At 36.5% G+C, this 23,731-nt stretch overlaps 1 protein-coding gene across 9 annotated transcripts in view; it reads right to left on the reverse strand.

Annotated features, from left to right (window-relative positions):
- The window catches only part of PMCA (plasma membrane calcium-transporting ATPase 3), an 83,258-nt gene extending 59,951 nt beyond the window's left edge, over nucleotides 1-23,307 (reverse strand). For 6 of the 9 annotated variants that reach the window (XM_069309888.1, XM_069309883.1, XM_069309887.1 and 3 more), the window contains exons 1-3: nucleotides 22,956-23,205; nucleotides 18,007-18,207; nucleotides 491-720 (exon numbers count right to left, since the gene is read on the reverse strand). In XM_069309888.1, coding sequence (XP_069165989.1) covers nucleotides 491-720; nucleotides 18,007-18,207; nucleotides 22,956-23,115 — 591 coding nt within the window. In that variant the 5' untranslated portion in view covers nucleotides 23,116-23,205. Of the gene's footprint in view, nucleotides 1-490; nucleotides 721-11,959; nucleotides 12,094-18,006; nucleotides 18,208-22,955 lie in introns of those variants that run through there. The other 3 variants (XR_011223873.1, XM_069309886.1, XM_069309889.1) reach the window with 3 other exon arrangements.
- Between the last annotated feature and the right edge of the window lie 424 nt (nucleotides 23,308-23,731).

Raw genomic sequence — 23,731 nt, forward strand, 5'->3', positions numbered from 1 at the left:
CAAGGTTGGTAACGAGATGATGCACTGACCAATATTCATCACTCCTACCAGTCACCATGCCAGTCACCCCCCGCCAGTCACCCCCCGCCAGTCAATCTTCAGACTACCAAGAAGACTATAATGAAAAAATGTCTTGTAAATATCCATCAATCAAACCGACCATGGAATAAAATAAAGAATTAATAAACTGAGGAAATAACAGTAATGAAAAGATTGTTATTATTAACAATTAACATGAGAATACTACAATGGGGCAAGAAAAAGCTAGAGGTGACGACTCGGAATACGTAATATACAGCATTCAACAAGAGAGGTATGTGCCTAAGGAGAGCACAACAAGGTGGAGTGTGCCCAAGAATTGCAGTGGCTCTATGATCCCCTGCCCCTATTGTTTTGAGAAGAAATGTGCTTGGTACTAACTTAAATGGCATACGATTTACTGACAAATGGACAGGTATGTCTCATCTAAAAATAACGAGTACAATCTTACTTGGCAAATATCACCGACGACAATATCTCCCACTCCAATCTGCTGAACTTCTCCGCCACGAATAACAGAAAATTTGTGCTCGCCTTCAATACGGTTTTGTAGGCCACGAAATTGTTTTTCTTTTGTGTAGTCATTAAAGGCAGTGACAAAAACAACAACTGCCACAGAAATAAGGATTGCCACACCCTCAATCCATCCAGCTTCTTCCTCACTCTCATCGTGGACCCCAGCTGTAAGAAGACATTTATTAAAACTGCTTCTCAATAATTGTCATTAATAATATGCATTGTATATTGTACATAATGTATACATATATATACGTGTGTGTGTGTGGTGCATGTGTGGTGAGGGTTGTGTGTGTGTACTCGCCTAATTATGATTATGGGGATTGAGCTTTGGCTCTTTGATACCGCCTTTCAATTGACAATCAACTAGTGTACAGGTTCCCGAGCCTACTGGGCTCTATATCGTATCTACATTTGAAATTGTGTATAGAGTCTACCTCCACCACATCACTTCCTAATGCATTCCATCTGTTAACTACTCTGACACTAAAAAAGTTATTTCTAAAGTCCCTTTGGTTCATTTGGGCATTCTGTTTCCATGTGTTCCCTTGTTCAATGTACCACCCTTGTTAAATAGTTTACCTTTATCTACCCTGTTAATTCCTGAGAATTTTGTAGGTAGTGATCATCTCTCTCTCCCTACTCTTCTGTCTTCCAGTGTTGTGAGGTGCATTTCACGCAGCCTTCTCTCGTAACTCATGCCTCTTAGTGCTAGGACTAGCCTAGTGGCATACCTATGAACTTTTTCAAGCTTTGTCTTGTGCTTGACAAGGTATGGGTTCCATGCTGGGGCCGCATACTCCAGGATTGGTGTCACATATGTTTTATACAAGGTTCTGAATGATTCCTTACATAGGTTCCTGAAGGCAGTTCTGATGTTAGCCAGCCTTGCATACACTGCAGATGTTATTCTTTTTATGTGGGCTTCAGGAGATAAGTTTGGTATGATATCAACTCCACGAACTTTCTCTCTCCGTTTCATGAAGGACTTCCTCTCCCATTTGGTATCCTTTGTTTGGCCTCCTGTTTTCTCCACCAAGTTGCATTACCTTACATTTACTCGGGTTGAACTTTAGTAGCCATTTGTTGGACCATTCATTCAGTTTGTCTAGGTCATCTTGTAGCCTCATACTATCCTTCCTCTGTGCTAATCCTCATAATTTTTGCATCAGCAGCAAACAATGAAAGGAATGATTATATACCCTCTGGGAGATCATTTACATGTATCAGGAACAGTATAGGTCCAAGAACTGAACCCTGCGGGACTCCATTGGTCACGCCTCGCCAATCTGAGGCCTCACCCCTCACAGTGACTTGCTGTCTTCTGTTACTTATGTACTCCCTCATTCAATGCAGTACCTTCGCTTTCACTCCTGCCTGCATCTCCAGCTTTTGCACTAGTTTCTTGTGTGGTACTGTGTCAAAGGCTTTCTGACAATCCAAAAATATGCAGTCTGTCCACCCTTTTCTTCCTTGCCTGATCTTAGACTTCAATTAATCCTGTGAGGCATGACTTCAGAATCCCTGAACCCATGCTGGTGTTGTCACAAAGTTCCTTCGCTCCAGATGTTCCACTAGCTTTTTTCGCACAATCCCCATCAACTTGCATGGTATGCAAGTTAGGGACACTGGCCTGTAGTTCAGTGCCTCCTGTCTATCCCCCTTCTTGTATATTGGGACATTAGCCATCTTCCAAATTTTTGGCAGTTTCCCCTGTTACCAGTGATTTGTTATACACTATTGAGTGTGGCAGGTACAGTGCTTCTGCTAATTCCTTTAGTATCCATGGTGATATTCCACCCGGGCCTATAGCCTTTGTCACATCCAACTCTTGCAAAAGCTTCCTAACATCCCCACTGGTAATCGCCAACTCCTCTAGTGGTGCATGGTTCACTATTTCTTCTCTTATATCTGGAAATTCTCCTTGCTCTAATGTGAAGACATCCTGGAATTTCTTATCAAGTTTCTCACACACTTCCTTGTCGTTTGTATTGAATCTATCTGCCCCTATCCTCGGTTTCATTACCCGTTCCTTCACTGTTGTTTTTTCTCCTGTGTGGCTGTGCAGCAATTTAGGTTTGCCTTGCTTGCTATGTCGTTTTTGTATTGCCCTTCTGCCTCTCTTCTCACCCTGACGTATTCATTCCTGGCACTCTAATATCCTTCTCTGCTCTCAAGTCTCCTGTTATTTCTATAGTTTCTCCATGCCCTTTTACTTAGTTGCTTTGTGTGAGTGTAAGTGCGAGTGTGTGTGTGTATGTGTACTGACCTAGTTGTACTTGCCAAGTTGTGCATATGGGGGGATTGAGCTTCAGCTCTTTGATCCCGCCTCTCAACTGTCAATCTACTGGTGTACAGATTCCCAAGCTTCTCGAGCTCTATCATACCTACATTTGGAACTGTGCATGGAGTCAGCCTCCACCATATCACTTCCTAGTGTATTCTATTTACTAACTACTATGACACTGAAAAAGTTCTTTCTAATGTGTCTGTGGCATATTTGGGTACTCTGCCTCCACCTGTGCATGTACCACCTGTGTTAAATAATCCATCCTTGTCTATCCTGTCAATTTCCCTGAGAATTTTGTATGTGGTGATCATGTCTCCCCGAGCTCATCCGTCTTCCACTGATGTGAGGTGAAGTTCACACAGCCTTTCCTTGTAACTCATGCCTCTTAGTTCTGGGACTAGCCTAGTGGCATACCTCTGAACTTTTTTGGGTGTGAGCGAGTGTGAGCGTGAGTGTGTGCGCGCGCAAGAGAGTGAACACACTATTATATATATATTATATATTATATATTATATATATATATATATATATATATATATATATATTATATATGTTACACATATACACACACACATACATACAAAGTATATACATATCCAGGGTAGAGGTGAATGTGAAGCACCACACTTGTGGGAAAACAGGCCATTACAGCTTACCTATCTCCTACATTTCCATGATGACTTGGGCAGTATATTGTGTGTTTTGATCTCGGCATTAGAGTGTAATTTGTCAGTTGACTGTTAATAGTTGGCTTGGTTTACTTGTGTATAAAGCCTCGCCAATGTCCAGTTTTCTATTGTCGCTGTATAGTATTTGGTGATTATTTTGGTGTTGTTTGTCAGGATATCTCTGGTGATAACCTGGTTGTGTGTGGTGACTATGTTTCTTGATAGGGCCTTACTGATTGTGCATTGCTAGGCACTGAAATGGATGTTATCTTGCCTATATATTTACTTCATAGCGTCTGACAGTCCCCGAGTGGGCATGTGAAGCAATAGATGACATTTCTCTTTTTCAAGGGGGTTTTGTTTGGCGTCAGAATTTTGTCATGAGCAAGTTGGCAGTCTTATTGCTCTTACAGTACATTATTATTTCAATCTTCTTGCTGGTATTATTAGGGGGGTCACATTTGTATCAATATCTCTGGCCCCTCTCTTCTGTTTTGAGGGCTGGGGAGAAGAAGTTCCTGTAGAATATATTGATAGTACGGAATGGTAATGTACTGTTGTCCATTTCATCTGAAGTTGCACGATGGCTAACCTTCGTTTCAATGACCTCATCGACATATCCATTACTAACAATAGATTCTCTAATGGATATCCTGATAAAACATCAAAATAATATTCAAATAGTGATAATAGAAGATTGGACATCACCGAGGATTTATACAAGCCATCCAAGCAAACTATCAACAGTCAATAATTATCACCAAATTCCACTCTGCCATATTTAACAACACAACGAAACAATATACTGCCCAAGTCAACAAAGAAACATAATTGGTTGATACAATGCAATGGGCATATTGGCCCATAAGTGAGGTGTTTCACCTTCACCTTATTCCCAGCTACAGTATATATCCAGCAGTAATTATTTAATTATATATATATATTATATAAATTTTATATTATATATATATACACACACACACACACGTTGTACCTAGTAGCCAGAATGTAGTACTTGGCCTACCATGCAAGGCCCAATTTGCCTAATAAGCCAAGTTCTTAAATTTAAGTATTTTTCAAATTTTTTCTTATGAAATGATAAAGCTATCCTTTTCATTATGTACGAGCCCTTTTTTTTTTTTTTAATTTGAGTTAAAGCTAACGTGGATATATAACCGAACCTACCCTACCTAACCTAAACTCCCATAACTAAGTCAATAAATTATGTTCTTGATAAAATAATATAATAATTCAAATAAACCAATTGGAAACAAATTTTTTAAAATAAAGAAAATCACTCGACCTATTGGGCAAATCGGGCCTTGCAGAGTAGGCCGAGAAGGGCGTTCTGGCCACTAGGTACGACATTATAATTATCATTTTATATATGTACAGTATAATTATTATACATATATATATATATATATATATATATATATATATATATATACATATATATATATATATATATATATATATATTATATAATATATATATATAATATATATATATATATATATATATATATATATATATATATATATATATAATAATATATATATATATATATATATATATATATATATATAATATATATATAATTTATTTTAAACTGGTAATAGTTCTAAGTATGGCATACAAAATCTTTTATCATGTGACCACAAATACACACACAAGTTCTTGAGACGGGCACAAATTTTTACAAACTCTCAATATGCACAAAACATTTTACACACAAACCAAACTTATATTCATATACAATTCATATTCTGTACACAAATATAACTCATTCCATTCTTACTTATTTCCCTGCTATCATTCTTAAAATAAGTAAAACAACAAATAACTATTACTGTATCTTGCACACTTGCACATCTCGTCCATCTACCTGCCTCTTGAGCATAGTTGCACATGTTGCCCACCAGCAAACCTCTCGACCACACCAACCTCGTGCCCATCCGGCTCTCAAGCACACTTGCACATCTCGCCCACCTTGCCGCTTGAGTGCTCACTCGACTTGTTTTCTGGCATGTGTTGAGCTCTCGAGCATGTCTCAAGTGCTCTCACTCTTGAATGTCTCTAGCATACCTTGTGATGATTTTGGGACTCGGGGTCCCCACAGCCCGGTCCTCGACCAGGCCTCCAACTGCCTTCCCTCACTCTCTCTATTATTTCTCTGACACTATCTTTAGAAAGCTTAGCATTCTCTATTGGTTATTGTATGTCCAAAAATGCATGACTAGTTCACACATGTTATTCCATCTCCATTTTTCACATCCATCTGTTTCCATCATATTTTCTGTTTTCCTATGTGGCCTACATGTCTGTTACCAACATATCCTAGCATCTTTCTCAAATTCATCTCGTGTGTCACATGTAATCTAATATGTCATGCTTCCTCCTCACATCTTTCATTTATCTTATGTGTCCAAGCACTCCTTTCGTTTAGGCTCCCACCATAATAACAGCTTCACTCCACAACTAATACACCACAACTTTTCTCGGACATAAACTTCAATCATGCATCCAGTCATCAGTAAGCAGACATTCCTAATTAAACTTTTAACATTCACTATCAAAGAAGATAGGTTTTATTTGGACAGATTACAAGTTACATTTTAAAAAGGGCATAAGTTATCAACAATATACAGTTTATTTCAAATATTACATAATCTAACATCTACACTGGATATTACATGGTTGAGTCAAACACTGAGGAACATTTACCCAAAACACAGCTAGTGATGGCACATAATTCTGATTTTGGTCATTGTGCAACAGCTCTCTTCATTGCATATTTGTTACCAGAGCAGGAATGCACGTCATAATCAATTTGAACATTGTTAAACATGAAATTTCTAATCAGAGGTTTTAACAAAATCGTTCTTTAAGGATTCCTTTAACAAATTTTACTACTACTGATTATCTATCTACCTATATTAAAGAAGCCCATTCACAGATTCAAACTAAGTTACCGCATGTATTATCTTCTCAAACACTCGGCTCTCAGCGCATTTCTGCATATTCTTGTGTTGGTCACCCAACAGCATCTCTCATTTTCTGGAGAAATCTGCATCCTGGTTTGGCTAAAATGCAAGTGAAGTAGTTGCCTCTTGCTTGCATTCTAAAATATAAAGCAGATAACTATGAATACAAGAAGGGAGTAATGTTCTAAAATATACAGAACTAATATACAGTATGTTGAGAACATGGGTGCCGGTCACTAATGAGATACCCCAGACAGAGATGGCATTAGTTTACTTGGAAGCATAAGCCCAAATGGATTCACTCCCCCATCATATGCAACAGGTGCTGCAATGCTACACCCAGGTTCTAATTCCTATACAACAAATAAGAGAGCATTATTGCATTGCTAGCAAAGTATGTGCGCGCATGCGCGCTTGTGTCACTGTCAACACAGTGTGTGTGTGTGTGTGTGTGTGTTTCAACTCTCACCTAGTTACTACAATGCCATGCTTTTGTTTCATGTAGCAAGACAACAGTCGTCAGTTAATACCATTTACAAATTTATGGAAAAAAAAGTTTATATTAATGATTTTGATAATCGAGATTTAAATGATGGATGTGCATTTTTTTATTTTTATTATTATTATTATTATTATTATTAATATATATATATATATATATAAATAAAATATACAGTATTATATATATATAAATACTGTATAAATAAAAAATAAAGGCTGCACTGACCTTGAACTATGAGGCAAAGGAAAAATGTGAATGACTCGAGGAATTAAATGGCAAGTATTCATTCAATAATCGAGGACAAATAATTTTATCCAGGAGAACTGCAGTTGCTAATTATTACTATAAATTCAGTGGTCTCTCAATAATCGGACAACCAAACAAGACCCCTTGAAATTCATCCAAACTTTCAGATAATCTAAAAAAAATTATTAGAACAAATGACAGTACATTTTCACAGAATGAACTGTCTTGATACCAAAATCATTAATTAATTACTTTAAAATTTCTATTGACTTGCCTAATTTTTAATTTTAAATTAAAGTTTATCCCAAGCCAATAATAAAATTTAGTTCTGAAACTCCAAATACCATCCAAGTACTGTACATTATCTAAAAAGAGCCATGGATAATTTGGGAAAAAAAAAAAAAACACTTTTGTTATGCTAGAAAATATATACTGAACATTAGAAAGCCAATCGACATTCCAAACTATAATTCAGATAGATTTTCTTTTGGTTAATTTGCACATTTACATAATCAAGACTTTGTACATGATAGAGACTGGTAAGGATAGGATGGAGAGGTGCAGGAGTATTGAAAAAGAGATACAGTGCTACTTCAGTTATCTAAATCAATTGCTACCTCAAAATGTCCGAACAACATAAAAAAATCGGAACAATCAAAATCATATCCCAATTTTTCTCCAGCACACACTACTGGTGAATTTCATCACGCAAAATTGCAATTTTAATCTCATCGCATGATTGTCACTTCCAGGAGAACCTGTCTATAGTCAGAGTTAACCTTCATTCACAATATTTCCCAGGATAAAGCCATTAAAGCTTATACAGTATTTGAAAGGCATGGCTATGGCCCCTACTAATGGTGTAAATGAACCAGGCTCATCGAGTTTCCTGCATCCAAAATTTTTAACTCAATATTTTCTATGAAATGTCTTTGAAACACGTTCTAATAAATAATTACGATACGGTCTCAAAACCATATTAAAAAAAAAATTTGCCACCTCCACTGCACCAAATTCAAATCTCCACTGAAAGAAACTTAAAACAAACTAACCACTTTCAAAATAAAATCAAGCCACACAATTTCTTCCAAAATGGGCTACTGACTCTCCTACACTTCAAACTGTTCTTCCGAGTTAAGCTCTTCTATTAAATTTTGTTCATTAACCCTATAAACAAATATTTAAAGAGATATGGGTCAATATTCAAAACTTTACACTCTAAAAATCATAATTACCCATATGATTTTTTTTTATACTGGAACCATTTTTTTCCACACCCAAACATCTTTTGAATCATCAAGTTCACCTATGAAATATCTTGGGAACCTGCTCCAATTAATAATTAAGGAGAAATGGTCTTATAACCATTTTCTAGAATCGCACCAAAACTGCATAAATAATGGAGTTCACCTTGCGAAAATAGTATGATCCAGGTACTGAGGGGCCGAGACTCGTACACGTTTGTCCAGATAATCGGAGAACCTGAATAATCTGAGAATCTGGATAATGTGGTTTCCACTGTTATGGGAAAGACACAAATAGAGAGGAAGAGGTGTGGAATAAACATCCTTGATGCTCAACAGAAAGATGGTGAATGGAGACAAGTTAAAACAATGTAGTGTACAAAAGAATGTGTGACGAGTAATACTAATCACATGCGAATTAATAAAATACAGTACTGTATGATAGTCAATAATAAAATATAAAGGGTGGCAAAAGTATGCTACTGAACAGTACTATAGTTCAATATAACATTAACTAGGAAGAATGATTAACTAAGGAGAGGTGCCACCGTGAAAAAATTAAGACTTCGGAATGCAAAGTTTAGAACCTGTCTATTGTAATCATAAACTTAATCAGTGGACAGATTCACAGGTACAAATGATAACCTGAAAGGAGAAAAGTTAAAGCTCTTCTGAATCAATACATTTAAAAAGAAGTCTCACCCATGTGCCTCACATCAAGTGGGGGGGAAATAAAAAAAAGGTCTAGCGAGGGGCTAGTCAACGCACACAATAGGGGAACTCATACAGGCGAGTGTGAAGGGAAGTAACGTTAGCATGCAAACACCTTCTAAGAAAGAGGAATTACTGTATGTGTGGATTAAGTGAAGTAAAGAAAAGGAGAAAATGACAACACAGACTATAGTGAAAGCTACTACCAAGAAAAAATGCAGCAGTTTATCATCGAATGAATGCAACATGTAATAGTAAATTTAGGAAACATAAGGTAAATGGAAAATTAAAAAAAAAAAGACTCAACAATTGTAGAGGTAAAATATAAACAATTTAGAAAGTACAGCATGTGGATGTATAAGAAACAACAAATACAGTATGCTAATAAAGTAATTTGTTAATGACAACAAGATATAAGAAAAAATATCCATGAGAAGCATAGTCAATGGGCAGAACAGTGTATATGAGCTATATAAAAACTGTACCATAAAACTGCATGCTGTAGTGCAATCAGTATGGACTGTGAGCTCACAAACATGAATAATGTGCTAGAAATGATAAATGTGGAAAATAAAGTAAGATGGTGCAGCTATTGGATAGGTCTGAGAACACAAGGAAGGTTGACTTAAGGGGCAAAGCAATTATGTACTTTAATATTAACAAAACTGATTAAAAGAAGTGTGTATCAAATATTAATTACTGTTATGGTTGGAAATATCAACAAAATGTTGATATTATATTTCCAACATACTGACAAATCAAAGAAAGGAAAAAATACTTTAATTCCCCAAAAAGTTAAATTAAAAAGTAGAAGATCTAGTGAAGAGAGAATACAGGAAAGAGTGTATAAGGGAAGTGACAAACGAGAAGCAAGGTGATGAAACAAATCTCGGATATATACGAAAGTAATAGTCAATAGAAGACCTGTGTAGAAAAGTACCCAGACTTTTGGAACATGTAGAGGTCTTTTACAAACTACGAAGCTGAATGATATACGTATAGCCAATATGAGCCTAATCTTCAAGCAAAACTGAATTAATTCACTGCTATAATAGCCAAACAATCATGCACAATTCTTCAGTATGTGTTATGTGCACTGTTAAGTCTTCAATATGTAATGGTAAGATGACTGTCATTAAGGAGAGAGTATAAGGAGCATGGTAGCACCCTCGGTCAGTGTGTCAAATACAACACCTTACAAAACGAAAACCAAAAAAAAGATTAACACATCTTTCTTTAGGACAAAATTTTTGCTAGAAACTTCATGAATTCTCTACACCTTTGTACACAAATTAATTAAATCCTGAAATGATTAGCTAAAATTAAGCAAGTACTAAAGCTTCACAATTACTTAATTACTTATGTGCATGTTTTCATAGTTGTTCACACACTACGTGCCATCACTAGCTACAGGTCAACATATAATCAACATTAAAAGCAAAGCATTAACTCTAAAATGAGTTCCTTGTGAGCTTCACATACACTTTCACAAGACACCCATGAACCAAGCCAACACATACAATGGGTTTTTATAGGTAGTGGAAATTTAATTTTTCTTAGATTATCATTTAATGGCTAGCAACAGTGCTTACAATGAAATGTTAACCAAGACTTTTAGTCATTTACTTGACAATGGTCCATGACAGGCCAAAAAATTGCAACATTATTATTTTTCATATGCGAGTTTTTTAATTACAAGACATGGACATGATTATCAATAATAACAAGGGTGAAGTATCTCTTTATAGTTGCTCAAGCCATACAAATGACAACCTGCAAACAGTGATCTATCCGAGCCTAAATTTCAGGTATTACACAATTTATTTATCTGTACATATTATATATACCAGGTATAGCAATACTTTAATTATATATAAGAGTTTCTACTATTATAAACCAGAGAGGAAGATCTGGCTTCACAGGCATGGGTACTAACAACAAGCAATACAGTGCTAATAACACTGACACATAGCTCTTGAAATTTGTGACGCAGTTCTCAAGAGGTCGGATAAAAAGTAGGAACGAACATTTGAAAACTTGAACAAGAATATTCCCTAATGTTGCTTGACAGCTCTGCTGACCTCGTGGCATTACAAAACTAAGAAAATACAAATTTGGTAAACAAAGTAACTATGTTCTGTATAATACTGTACAAAATGTGTATACAAGGTTTTGGCAATGTATATACTGTACTGGTTTTAAATACTGTATTGCACATTCAGATTACGAGACAAACAAATCGGCTATTGCTAATAGCTAATAATATATAAATTCTGGCACTATTAACCAAACATATTGTGATTAGGAGTTGCCATTAATTTTACTTTGTTGACACTGAATGACACACACAGTCTCAAGCCCCAAGACTAAACTATTTTTGGAAGTTTTATAAATCCTACTTTAACTTTAATTTGCAACTCCAGACTGTTTTGACTAGTTTTTTCAGTTTGTTAAACTGCCATATTGCTTTATTAAGAAACGTTCATGTCAGTTTCCAAATTTTATCCAGCAACTTCCTGTAGTATTTAAGATTGTCATTTCCAATTTGCATGTAAAATTATCTGAATCAAGAAAAAATAAAATGTCAAAATATGACAAAAAAATCAAAATCTGTTTTATTAGATAATGTGAGGCTGCAGGAAGGGCTACCAAAGGGACTTTACACAGCACCCAGATATAAAGCTGCTTAAAAGTGTACTCTCACTAAATTACTATACATAATATGCATTCTTTAGTGTGCTCTTTCTCCTAGTTACCTTCGGAAGATTGTCCCTCTAAACGCCATTGGTCATGAAAGTAGAATGTCAGATTCATATAAAACACAAACCATCAGCACTATTGAAAAAAATAAAAACCAGATAGTGAAACTGGGACAAGATATGTATCAAAGATATATATAATTCATTCATGAAATTGTCTTCTGTAATAAGAATTCATTACAGCAATAGATAACAGAACTACAGGCACTCACCTTCAGGCGCTGCAGGTTGTAGAGCACATGCAATAAAGACAAAGACATTTGGTTAGAGCAAAATATTACTCACAATGGATGCAGATTAAATTGTGAATGTTTTTAAGAATGTGCCGCAGCTCTGGCAAAGTTGCCTACCCAATAATACAGGGGCAGAGAGAAAAAAAAAAAAGAATATCAGCCATTATCCAGATGGTATCTTTACATATGTTTTGTGAAGGGACAAAGTTAAAGGCTATTTGTTCTACATAATGGCTGTAGAAAAGAGAAAAGCATAACATTCTAGTCTAAGATTAACAATGGAAGCACAGCATCATTACGAGATATTGCTTTGATAGAATTAACCAGTACATAGCCATAAATGAGAAAGATACACAGCTTTCAAGTTCCTAAGGGCATGAGCCATGTAAGCAGCAGTAGATGAAAGATGCAACTTTGCAATGGTAGATTAGATAAAAGTGAGGTAATCAGAACTGACGGGAATAAATAGCGTACCTTCAAATTACCTCAGGAAATCTTATACAAGGCCAATTTAGCGCACACACACAAAGATGAAAATCAAGTCAAGATTCAAGAATTAAACTGGAAAAATCCAAGCTATACCAATATGTAGAAGGATCATGGCAAGTGCAAATTGAAGTCGACAGCATAAGACAAGAATGAACTAGATGTACTGTGAAAAATCATCATTGAAGAAATATACTGGTAAGGAAACGGGTTGGGAAAAGTGAGAACAAACATTCAGACAACCACAGGTGATGAAGACAGAGCCCATACACAAGAATGAAGACTTCTAGAATGAGCTCACCGACAAGCAAAACTAAATTTGTAGAGAAACATTTGCACAATGAGTAGTCAAAAACTACAGATACAATCCAGATATAATTAGGGGGTAAACCACTAGAAAAAGACCAATAAGGTGACCCATGCAGAACCCACACTGAAAATTAGAGGTACTGCAAAATTCAATATGATTAAGAAACCTGTCCATAGGAGGGATTCAAAGAATTTTTTAATCAAAGTGAAAGCATCAAGATCAATGAAGGGTTGGAATAGCCATTTTACTTAGATGCCATATTGAACCATCGAGTTCTTATAAAACAGAGATAAAGCTTTACAGAATTAACTAGAGTGAATATGGCAAGCCAACATATTCAACTAGGTAAAACCCACCAACAATACAAGAGATGTATACCATCTCAACCACACAATTTCAAGGAGTTTAATGCAGAAAAGAAATAGGATCAATTGGAGAAACAGGAGGATCCAGAAATATCTAAAGTGGAGTAGTGCGACAGATCTGGTACTGTCAGAGAAAGGCAGCTATAACCTAGAGCCTGCAGAATGAAAAATTTGTATGAAAGAAGACTGGTGCAAATTTAACAAGATAATTTTAGCAGATAGGCAAGAAAAACATATGAATTGTAAGATGATGTACCAGAGCTGAAAGCCTCAAAATATTGCCCAAGAGCTTAGGAACATTACTTATAAAATTAAGTTCAGATGTGAAAGAAAGGAAGGAAGGAAGGATAAAAAAACAAGAAACATTGCACTATACTGGCAATGATCAAACTCGGTGGCATGACTAACACAAAGATGTGCAAGTGCAAAGAAAGCTTTAAGTCACTCACCATACATGAGACAAAGGTCTATGATCAGTCAAGACAGCATAATCAAAATGCCAAATGCACCGAGATGGTTAGAGGATTTAGGAAAAAAGTGCTATGGAATCAAGAGACAGAAGAGGTTGTGACCTCACAATTCCAAAGGTCCGGCAACAATGCAATTGTAAGGGAAGTAGCAAGTTGAGAAGAAGAGCACATGCAAGATAAACCAGAATGCACAAAGGTTAATGAACGAACTGTTCCTGATAACTAGGAACAGACAGTCAACCATTTATTTCCAAGAATAATGGGATGTAGCAGAAGGCTTCCAAAAGATGACTCCATTAGGAGTGAAGATGAAAGATTTATATATTTCTGTACAAGACAATCAATGGAATCAGAATAATTATGGGGACTCAAGGAGCAATAAATGAGATAGATTGAACGATTTAAGAGAGAAAACTTGAATAAAAGTAAGTGTGTTTGGAGACAAGACTTGAGAAATTTGAAATGGCAAACGTATGAATACAAGCCAAGATGCCACCCTTTTAAGCCAAGACAAAAAGGGAACAGTTGAAAATATCAGATTTTGAATACTTTGTGTTGAAAAGCCCCTTTTTTCTAAGAAAAGAACACTGCTGTCTCCCTATGACAAGACCCTAATATTCCCCTTTGTTGAGTTTTAAGTCATGGGAGGTCAATACACTGCACTGATCGTCTCTGACCACACTGGTGCTAGAAAGAGACTGGATAATACTCATTCAGCCCAAAATGACTTCCAGAGGGTTCATTACTAACATATTAACCCATAGGCCTAGGTACCTTCCTACTGAATTCTCCCCGATTCAGTTAAGTGCAGGCAGATGCCATAATTGAATTATGTGCAATATCCTTAGAAATAGCTTCAATGTGCACTGGACTTTTGTATAAGTAGACATGTCTCACATAGGTGTATACAAACAGCTGTCGTTTATCTTCTCTCGAGGTTACCACTACATCTGCAATTTCTTGGGATCGTTACAGGACACGAGAATTCATCAACTTGGCACTTGGCTGTTTGGCCGAGTTATCATATTTGCATAGAGGTGCATGCTGCTAACACCACGTCTCAACTTTATGCCAAGTTTTTTTTTTTTTTTTTTTTTTTGGTTGTATTTTATATTTTGAGTAAATTTACCACATTACATTTATTCTTGGTTGGATGTAGTCCCATTCTATGAAAGTGAGAAATGGGGTAATAATGTATGTATGTGTATATATGTACTCGCCTGGTTGTGCTTGTGGGGACCGAGCTTTGGCCCCACCTCTCTACCATCAATCAACAGAGTATGTATAAATCATAATCATACATACAATCAAATGAATGTATGTATATTAATGTCATAATTAAGACAACTCATAGGTCCCTTTTACACAATCAGGTGTCTTCGTCATGCAACTGCATGTCTGGGACCTAGGTTTTGGTATAAGACACTGACTAGTTTGTTTCCCAAGCTGTTTTGTCATGGCTTTTCAGTTCTGGGGATTTGCATTATCCTGTATGTAGCTAGTAGGTAAAGACCCTGTTCTAAGAACACAAGAATATGGTAGCACTGCAACAGGCTTCTTAGTCAATACTAAGCAATTCGTCTTCTCCAGTCTTTAGCACCAGCAGGGACATTTGAAAAGATTCCTGTTGTGATGTGAAATTCACACCCACCCTGACTCTTCCAGTTTGTACTCAGGAGACCAGGGATCTCATCTTAGGAAGCAGCCTAGTGCTCTACCTCAGTTTAAGCAACAACAACAAGAAAGTATTATACAGAGTAGTTAGTTGAAAGGCTATGCATGTTGCATACATCAACTGTAGTTATCAGTAGAAAAATTAAAGCCATAGGTAGAATCAATACTAATGCCAGCAGCAACCATCTTCCCAGTAACAGCAGACAATCCTTAACACAGTGACTATAAATTACAAATACTGTACACACACATTATTATTATTAATTTTTAGCAGTTCAAATACTTACTAATTTCAGATACTGTATAGTATCTGCAATCAACATACTTTCCTGCTATACCCTAATGTATGTATAAAGGTTGTTGTTGCCACGTCCATCTTATTTCAAGTCGATCTTTGCCAAAGAATGCTCAACATTTTAGAAGGGTTGTTATTCGATTGCATTTTTGGCCTTTCAGTAGGAACAAAACTAGATGGATCATTCAGCACCAAGACATTTTGACTATTCTTCTCTTAAAACCATTTCTTTATTATGTTCAGACTTTTATATTAATCTCATTTGTAAAACACCACCTCTAATTTTATGTGATGTTGTCCTGTCAACTGCTTTAATATTTTCTGAATTTTCTATTTAAATATACATCACTATGTACTTTCATATATAGGACCATATATTAAATTATCAACTCTTCATCCAAACTTTCACCAAGCAATTATTCATTCTCATTATCTTTTATATAAATTCAGTTACTGAAGCAGCAAAATATATTATAATGTTACTTTAGTTTTGCTTTACCAATTACCAGACGATTCCCATACTAGTACGCAAAAACATCAGTAGAACGATGGCCAATTTCTGTATATTTAAGTACAAGACAGTTGTCACCTACTTTGATTCTAATCCATATTTGATCATCTTTCACCCACATGGATCAAAAATGAAATGTTCCCAAGAAAAATATATAAAAATATCCTACAGTATTATGGTGACATTATATTATGGTGAATATTATATTATGGTGTAAATATTAGAGCATTACTTTTTTCAGCTTTCTCATTTTGCAAGTACACTTTGTACACCGTCACTTGTAATTCTCTTATAGGCTATATATATATTTCATACGTTTGGCAAAAATCGGTCCCAAGAGGGTAACCAGGGTTAAAACACCATCATATAAAGTTCTTTTCCTTCATATAAGCACACAAGTGTCTTTTAAAAAGTCTATTTCTATCAGCAAAAATTATCCTGCGAGACTACACCAGTAGCATGGTGCCTGTCATAGAGCTGTATCCCTCTCCAAGAACATCTGTACAGTAAACCGTTTCTTCCATGATTGTGGCGTAACATCCTTTCACAAGCAGCCGACTTCCTGTCCCCATTGAGGATATCAGAGATGGTGGCCCTCGGGTAATATCAAGCAAGAGGGCTGGATAGCTTAACTAGAAAACTTAAAGAGCAGTAAAAGTGAAATTTTTAAAATAGTGTGTTTCATATTTATAGATTGTTTTAGTGTGTAATCAAACACAGATGAACTGATTCCCTTTCTCACTCAAGGGAGCTAAAATCACTGTCACCCTACTATCCTAGAGACAAACTATGAAATTATGCAATACTTTGACATCTCTCCTTACTGAGGTTATCAGCTCACTACCCTGCCATTAGTAATTCAGTACTATACATGCACTGCTACATTGACAAATCTTTTGCATTCTCAAAGCTCTCTGATGACAGCTGACACCAACCTTGAGGACATAGCCTGATAGGGAACATGAAATTACCAAGGCAAAAATGATTCTGATGAATTAATAAAGACATCTCAAGTACAAACTATGCACAGTGAAACATTTACACGTCAAATTAAACAAAGAGAACATACTGTTCATTAACTATTTTTATTATAATACTGAACTGCGTAAAACATTAATTAAAATGTGAACGATACATTTTTTAACGTCTTGAGATAATTAAATTTAGCAAATTGCCAGGTATGTCATGACCCATTATTTGCAAGGTAAAAAAGTTTATCAAAGATTTGCAGAGCACCCTTATTTTCCCCATTATAATGTCAAATACTGTACATGACATCCCAATACAATACTCTACTGTATTAACTTTGGGAGTGAAATGCCATTTTTCTTGTTACAAATCATTCTACATGGTATCCATAAACTAATTTGGAAAGCCTTCTGCACTATTATCCTTCACACCATAATGTACCATAGTTTAAGGTTCATATGTTCTTACAATGTACCTGTTAATATTCTTCAATTTTTACTACAAATTACCTACTTAAAATTATCTGTTGGAATAAGGACCTGCCCAAAATGATATGCGTGTTAGTGGCTTTGCAATAATGTAAAATCATCAATGCTATGTTCTCTCACAAATCGAATGTACCTTCTTATATAAATAAATAAATAAATAGATAAATAAATGTAAATGACAAATTCTGTATATATTATACATACATACAAACATACACAAATCAAGACTATTTGCGTACTGACCTCCCGTTGCCACTTCTTCTGGGGGTCTATAAAACGACAGACCCAAGGACACAACTGCTGCTACTTGGAGAATGATAAGGGTAACATCTTGGAGAGCTTCCCATACTAGCATAAGGAACGTTTTTGGAGGCTTCGGAGGTATGGTGTTCGACCCAAATGTTTGCCTCCGATGTTCCATATCGCTAGCATTTCCACTCAACCCTGTTAATGAGAAATCATGTAAGGGGGCAGTTTGGCTCAATTTAAAGTTTCTGAATTTCAGACTAACATCGATACATTCAAAGAGTAATAATATCCAAAGAAAAAAAACTGCCAAGGGATAAAAAAAATCATGCTCACAGAATGAACAAACATGCACATTAACTACAACACTGTACATCATAACTAGGAGACTAAATTATGCACTTTAGGCTATCTATAGAAAGGAAAGATGGTTGACCACACAAGGAAAAGCAACAGTTCAGTTAACTAGGCTCGGGACCTTAAAGAAGGATATTATTAACAAAGCTTAATGGTCTCGTTACAAAATGTCTAAAATTAATGTTGCCGACAATGTAAATTTGTTAGCATGTGGGACAATTTTCACTGTTAATAATATATAAACAGTTTATAAATAATTATGATAAAATTCATTCTAATAATAGACCTAGAGTGGTGGAATGTGAAAAGTCACATTTTACCATAATCCAGCAATCCTTGAGTGAACAGTTCATCCACACATGGATGAATGATACATGTACTGTAATTATTATTTTAAATCTTATTAAGTATATTAAACAAGTAAAATACTTTATAATAAATTAGTATCAGTAATTTTCTGATCAATAGAAATGATATATCTACCATCTCTCTCAGAACATGCGTGTTGTTATTTTAAATAATTGTACACAAGTTAGATTTGACATAAAATATCTGTCTGTAAAAACACAGGCTATCACTTTTAGCTGAAGATTCAATATTACTAAAAATTGCACAGCAACCAGCAAAATGCAAGATTTCTTGCCATCATTTGATTACATGAAATCATTAATCGATTATCATCAATTCAGAGCGCTAATGAAATTATAACGTCTATAAAATTAAGAATTTAATAAATCAAATTGTTAGCTGGCGAACGCCCAAGGTAGTGGCTCTCACAGTCTGTGGCACACTGCTTACAACGCCGGGCTGAGGGTCAATGGTACATGCTTAGCTCATTTTCGGCCAGAAACTGTTAAGACAATGCCACAAAAGATAGGGTTCATTTGCTTGCTCCTGGTGTCTGTCTGTATGTGTACAGTATTAGATGCTGGTGGATTGGTGTGATACAAATGACAGACCTTTGTTCCTTTCCCTACAAATTAGTGTCAAGCCAATGTCAAATCAGAAGGTACCACTCCAAAGCACTACCGACATCTTACCAACCATTGATCTATAAAATACTAGCACGATTCTGTCCTTTACATTCAGATTATAGTCTCCTTAATATAGGTGTTGAGAGGCTGACATTTTTAACCCATTGATCGACTTCATCAAGATTGTGTACTGCCAGCATACAATTTATATTATTACAAAGTGTGATGAGTACTAATATTATTGTATCAAAGGCTGTAGATAGATTCATGTACACTAGTCTTGTATTTTATGAAAGACTCAGGCTGGTTATGAAGTAAAACAACATAATAACTCAAGTCGAGTGATGTTGGATTGTGTAAAATTGTAAGTGCATTTTGTTGGTCAAGCTAGTTGAGCCTTAATTAAATAATTGATTCACAGTGATATGGATTGATTGATTGATGAAGATTAGGCCACCCCAAGAGGTTACATGGGCATGAATAGCCCATAAAGTGATATGGAGATACATTACTGTGATAAAATTTATACCAGTATGTAATTAGTAGAGTAACTGTGACACTTTATTACAGAAGTGAAGTCAAGAAAGTAACAAGAGGCTTCTCAGTAGTCGGTCACTTTAGATCCAAGTACTCACATTTTTTATTCAACTAATCACAGATTAAGTCAAGTAAGAAGTCGCAGTCTGATCCATTTTGGTCTATCTCAACAGTGGTTAGTAAAGAAGTTTTTCCATAACTAGTATAGCAGTTATTAAAATTTCATGTGCTAAAATCTTAACACGCATTGACAAATCTTTAACTTCAGCACTAATAACAAAAACATTGGTCCCATAAAAATCCAAAATTCATGTAACCTATATATTAAGTACAGTACACAGATCTCTGCTTATCTTTCCAATAGGAAGTCAAACCAAAATAGATTGGGCAATATATCCCAATGCAACCATAGGGTTCAGCTCTAGGGGATAGAACACTTAAAATTATGTCTACTTCATATTCCATGGCCAAAAAAAAAAAAGGGGGGGGATTTAAAAAGCCACACAAAACTGTCTTTACATCAAAAGGAGTACAAAATCCTCTTTACTAGGTAAAAGTAAAAATTAAGAAATGTTGGACCGACAAGAGTATTTCTGTTAGTGGGTTTGGTATGTGGTCAGAAATAGTTTCTATTTCTGTTAGCTATTATTTGCTCGAGCAGTACTTCATCAAGTAAAGCATGCTTAACAGAGGGCCCCTAATGGATGTGGGCTAAAACAAAGATTTGAAATTTAAATACAAGCCCAAAGAAGTGAGGTGGCACTTATCTGCACTCTATTCATTTATAGGATTCATGGTTATTACCATACAATGAAAAACTGCAGTTAAACTGGAGATCAACAGATTATGAACAGGGAGAGAGGGAACGAGACTCATTGCCTCACAATGGGGCCTTACCTTGCAGTTACCTTGCGATGATTTCAGGGCTCAACGTCTCCGCGGCCTGGTACTCAACCAGGCCTCCTCATCACTAGACTGGTCAACCAGGCTGTTAGACGCAGCTGCTCGCAGCCTGACGTATGAATCACAGCCTGGTTGATCAGGTATCCTTTGGAGTCATTTATCAAGTTCTCTCTTTAACACTGCTAGGGGTCGGCCAGTTATGCACCATATGTGTAGTGAAGTGTTTTGAAAAGTCTCGGGCCTCTGATGCTGATTTCTCAGTAATTTCACTGGTACTCTTTCAGAGTACTTATGGCACCTCTGCTTTTCAACAGGGTTATTCTACACATCCTGCCATGCCTTCTGGTCTCATGTTGTATTATTTCTGTGTACAGGTTTGGGACCAGCCCCTCTAATATTTTCCACATGTAAATTATTGTGTATCTTCCACCTGCGCTAAAGAGAATACAGATTTAGGCATTTTAGTCGGTCCCAATAGTTTAGACGTTTTACCGAGTGGATTCTAGCAGTAAAGGGTCTCTATACGCTCTCCAGGTCAGCAATTTCTCCAGCTTTGAAAGGGGCTGTCATTGTGCAACAGTATTCCACTCTAAAGAGCACAAGCATCTTGAAAAATATCATTGGAATAACATCTCTAGTTTGAAAGGTTCTTGTTATCCAACCTGTTCTTTTTCTTCCAGTTGCAATGGCTACTTTATTGTATTCTTTAAAGGTAAGGTCTTCTAACATGAGTACACCCAAATAATTTACATTGCTTTTTCATTCTATGTTATAATTTGACTGCGTTTTGTACATGGTTTCCATTTTTATATTTTAATTTTTTTTCAGTAACTCATGAGTTGGAACTTATCTTTATTAAATACCATATTATTATCTGCAGTCCATCAAAAGACCTGATTTACATCTGATTGGAGGTTTGCTGTGTCCTCTATGTTGTCTACTCTCAAATTTTAGTGTCATCTGCAAATGATGATACTGTACTATAGATTGTATCCTTGTCTACATCCAATATGAGGATGAGAAAAAATACTGGAGCAAGCACAGTACCCTGGGGGACTGAGCTCTTCACGGTTGATGTTCCGGATTTTATTTTGTCGACTATTACACCTTGGGTTCTGTTAGTCAGGAAATTGTAGATCCATCTGCCTATTTTTCTGGTCATTCCTTTTGAACACATTTTGAGTGCAATAACACCCTGGTCACATTTGTCGAAGGGAACGAGTATTGTCGCACTTGCAATGGGACGAGGGGACGAGCCTCTTTACTCGCAACGGGACGAGCCTATTTACTCGCAATGGGGCGAGGGGATCGAGCCTCATTCCTCGCAATGGGGCGAGGAAACGAGTCTCATTCCTCGCCCCATTGCGAGGAAACGAGCCTCATTACAATGGGGCGACTTAAAACTGGTCTATTTAATTAAGTGATATAACCAGGCCACTTAAATCTTGAATTTAAAACTGCCCATTTAATTTGCATGTGGGACTGTGAATAATTTGTGATGTTTCAAAGGTGACATATTGTAAACTCTGCATCTTTATTATGCAAATGGAAAGTTGAGTACATATTGATACCAACATATATACATAATTAACATTCTAGAATACGTATGTTCTATTTTTGCATGGATTTGCATTCTTATTTGAAGTCCATTCTGTGTGCAAGGATTCTATATCTTCTTGAAATATAATAAGTGTGAATGATTAATAATCTCTTTGATGTGTAAATATTTATAGGTGAATACTGCATTACTCACTCCTGGTGAGGGTGAATAATGTATTACTCAAACTTGGCAGGATTGAATACTGTATTAATCACGACTACTGGGACTGAACAATGTATTACTCACCCCCTGTTGGGACTGAATACTACATTATTCCCCCTCCTAATGGGGCTGAAAACTACATTACTTATCAATAGAGGCGTTAAATATTGCACTACTCACCAACAAGGGATGAATACTGTATTACCCATCACTGGTGGAGGATGATTTCCCTCTTTATGGCTCTACTCACCACGAGGGGCAGGGGTACCCGCTACTCCCCACGAGGGGCAGGTGTACCCGCTACTCCCCACGCGGGGCAGGTGTACCCGCTACTCCCCCACGAGGGGCAGGTGTACCCGCTACTCCCCCACGAGGGGCAGGTGTACCCGCTACTCCCCACGAGAAGTACTCACCATTGGTAGGAGATGAGTAGAGTTTCTTGGTGATCTCGAGGGTACTGCCATGCTCCCGGTGGATGAGTTCGATACCCTCTTGGCCACGGGTCTCCATGAGCTCCCGCAGCTGCCGCAGAGTGATGCCATACTGCGCTGGACGACCGTCTATAGTAGCCATCCTGCAGGCTGGCTGCGGCGGCGGCGATCACCTCCAGCTCACCACGCTCCCTGCTTCACCGTCCCTGTACAAGAGAACATAACCAACTTCAGAACATAATGCACAGTTTGAATTACTAATGTGGTGAATCTATGCATACTTTAGCTATAGGACAGAATCGAACCTGCGGACCTGATCACCTCATGGTGAAGCCAAAGCTGATCAGGGGGGGGGGCGAGTTTGATTCCCTCGAACTCAGCTGTATTCTCTCGAATATAGCCTTATTATTTATTCATAGGTTCATAAGAATAAAGGAAATTATAGAAGGCCTACTGGCCCATACGAGGCAGCTCCAATTTATATCCACTCAAACTCACTCATCTATATGTCTAACCTACTCTTGAAATAATCCAGAGATCCCACATCTATTATATTACCCAGTAATTTGTTCTGTAAATTAACAACCTTGTTTCCAAACCAGTATTTATCCAGGTCTTTCTTTATTCTAACCTCATCCAGTGTACAGCCACTGTTTCAAGTTCTAACAGAACAAATAGTAAAACTATAAGGTACAAAGTATGTTCGAGTTCTAGATTTTGTATCCAAGTTTGTAACACTGAATTGAAATTTGACAAAT

The sequence above is a fragment of the Procambarus clarkii genome, chromosome 66 (assembly GCF_040958095.1).
Source record: "Procambarus clarkii isolate CNS0578487 chromosome 66, FALCON_Pclarkii_2.0, whole genome shotgun sequence".
In the NCBI taxonomy this organism is placed as follows: domain Eukaryota; kingdom Metazoa; phylum Arthropoda; class Malacostraca; order Decapoda; family Cambaridae; genus Procambarus; species Procambarus clarkii.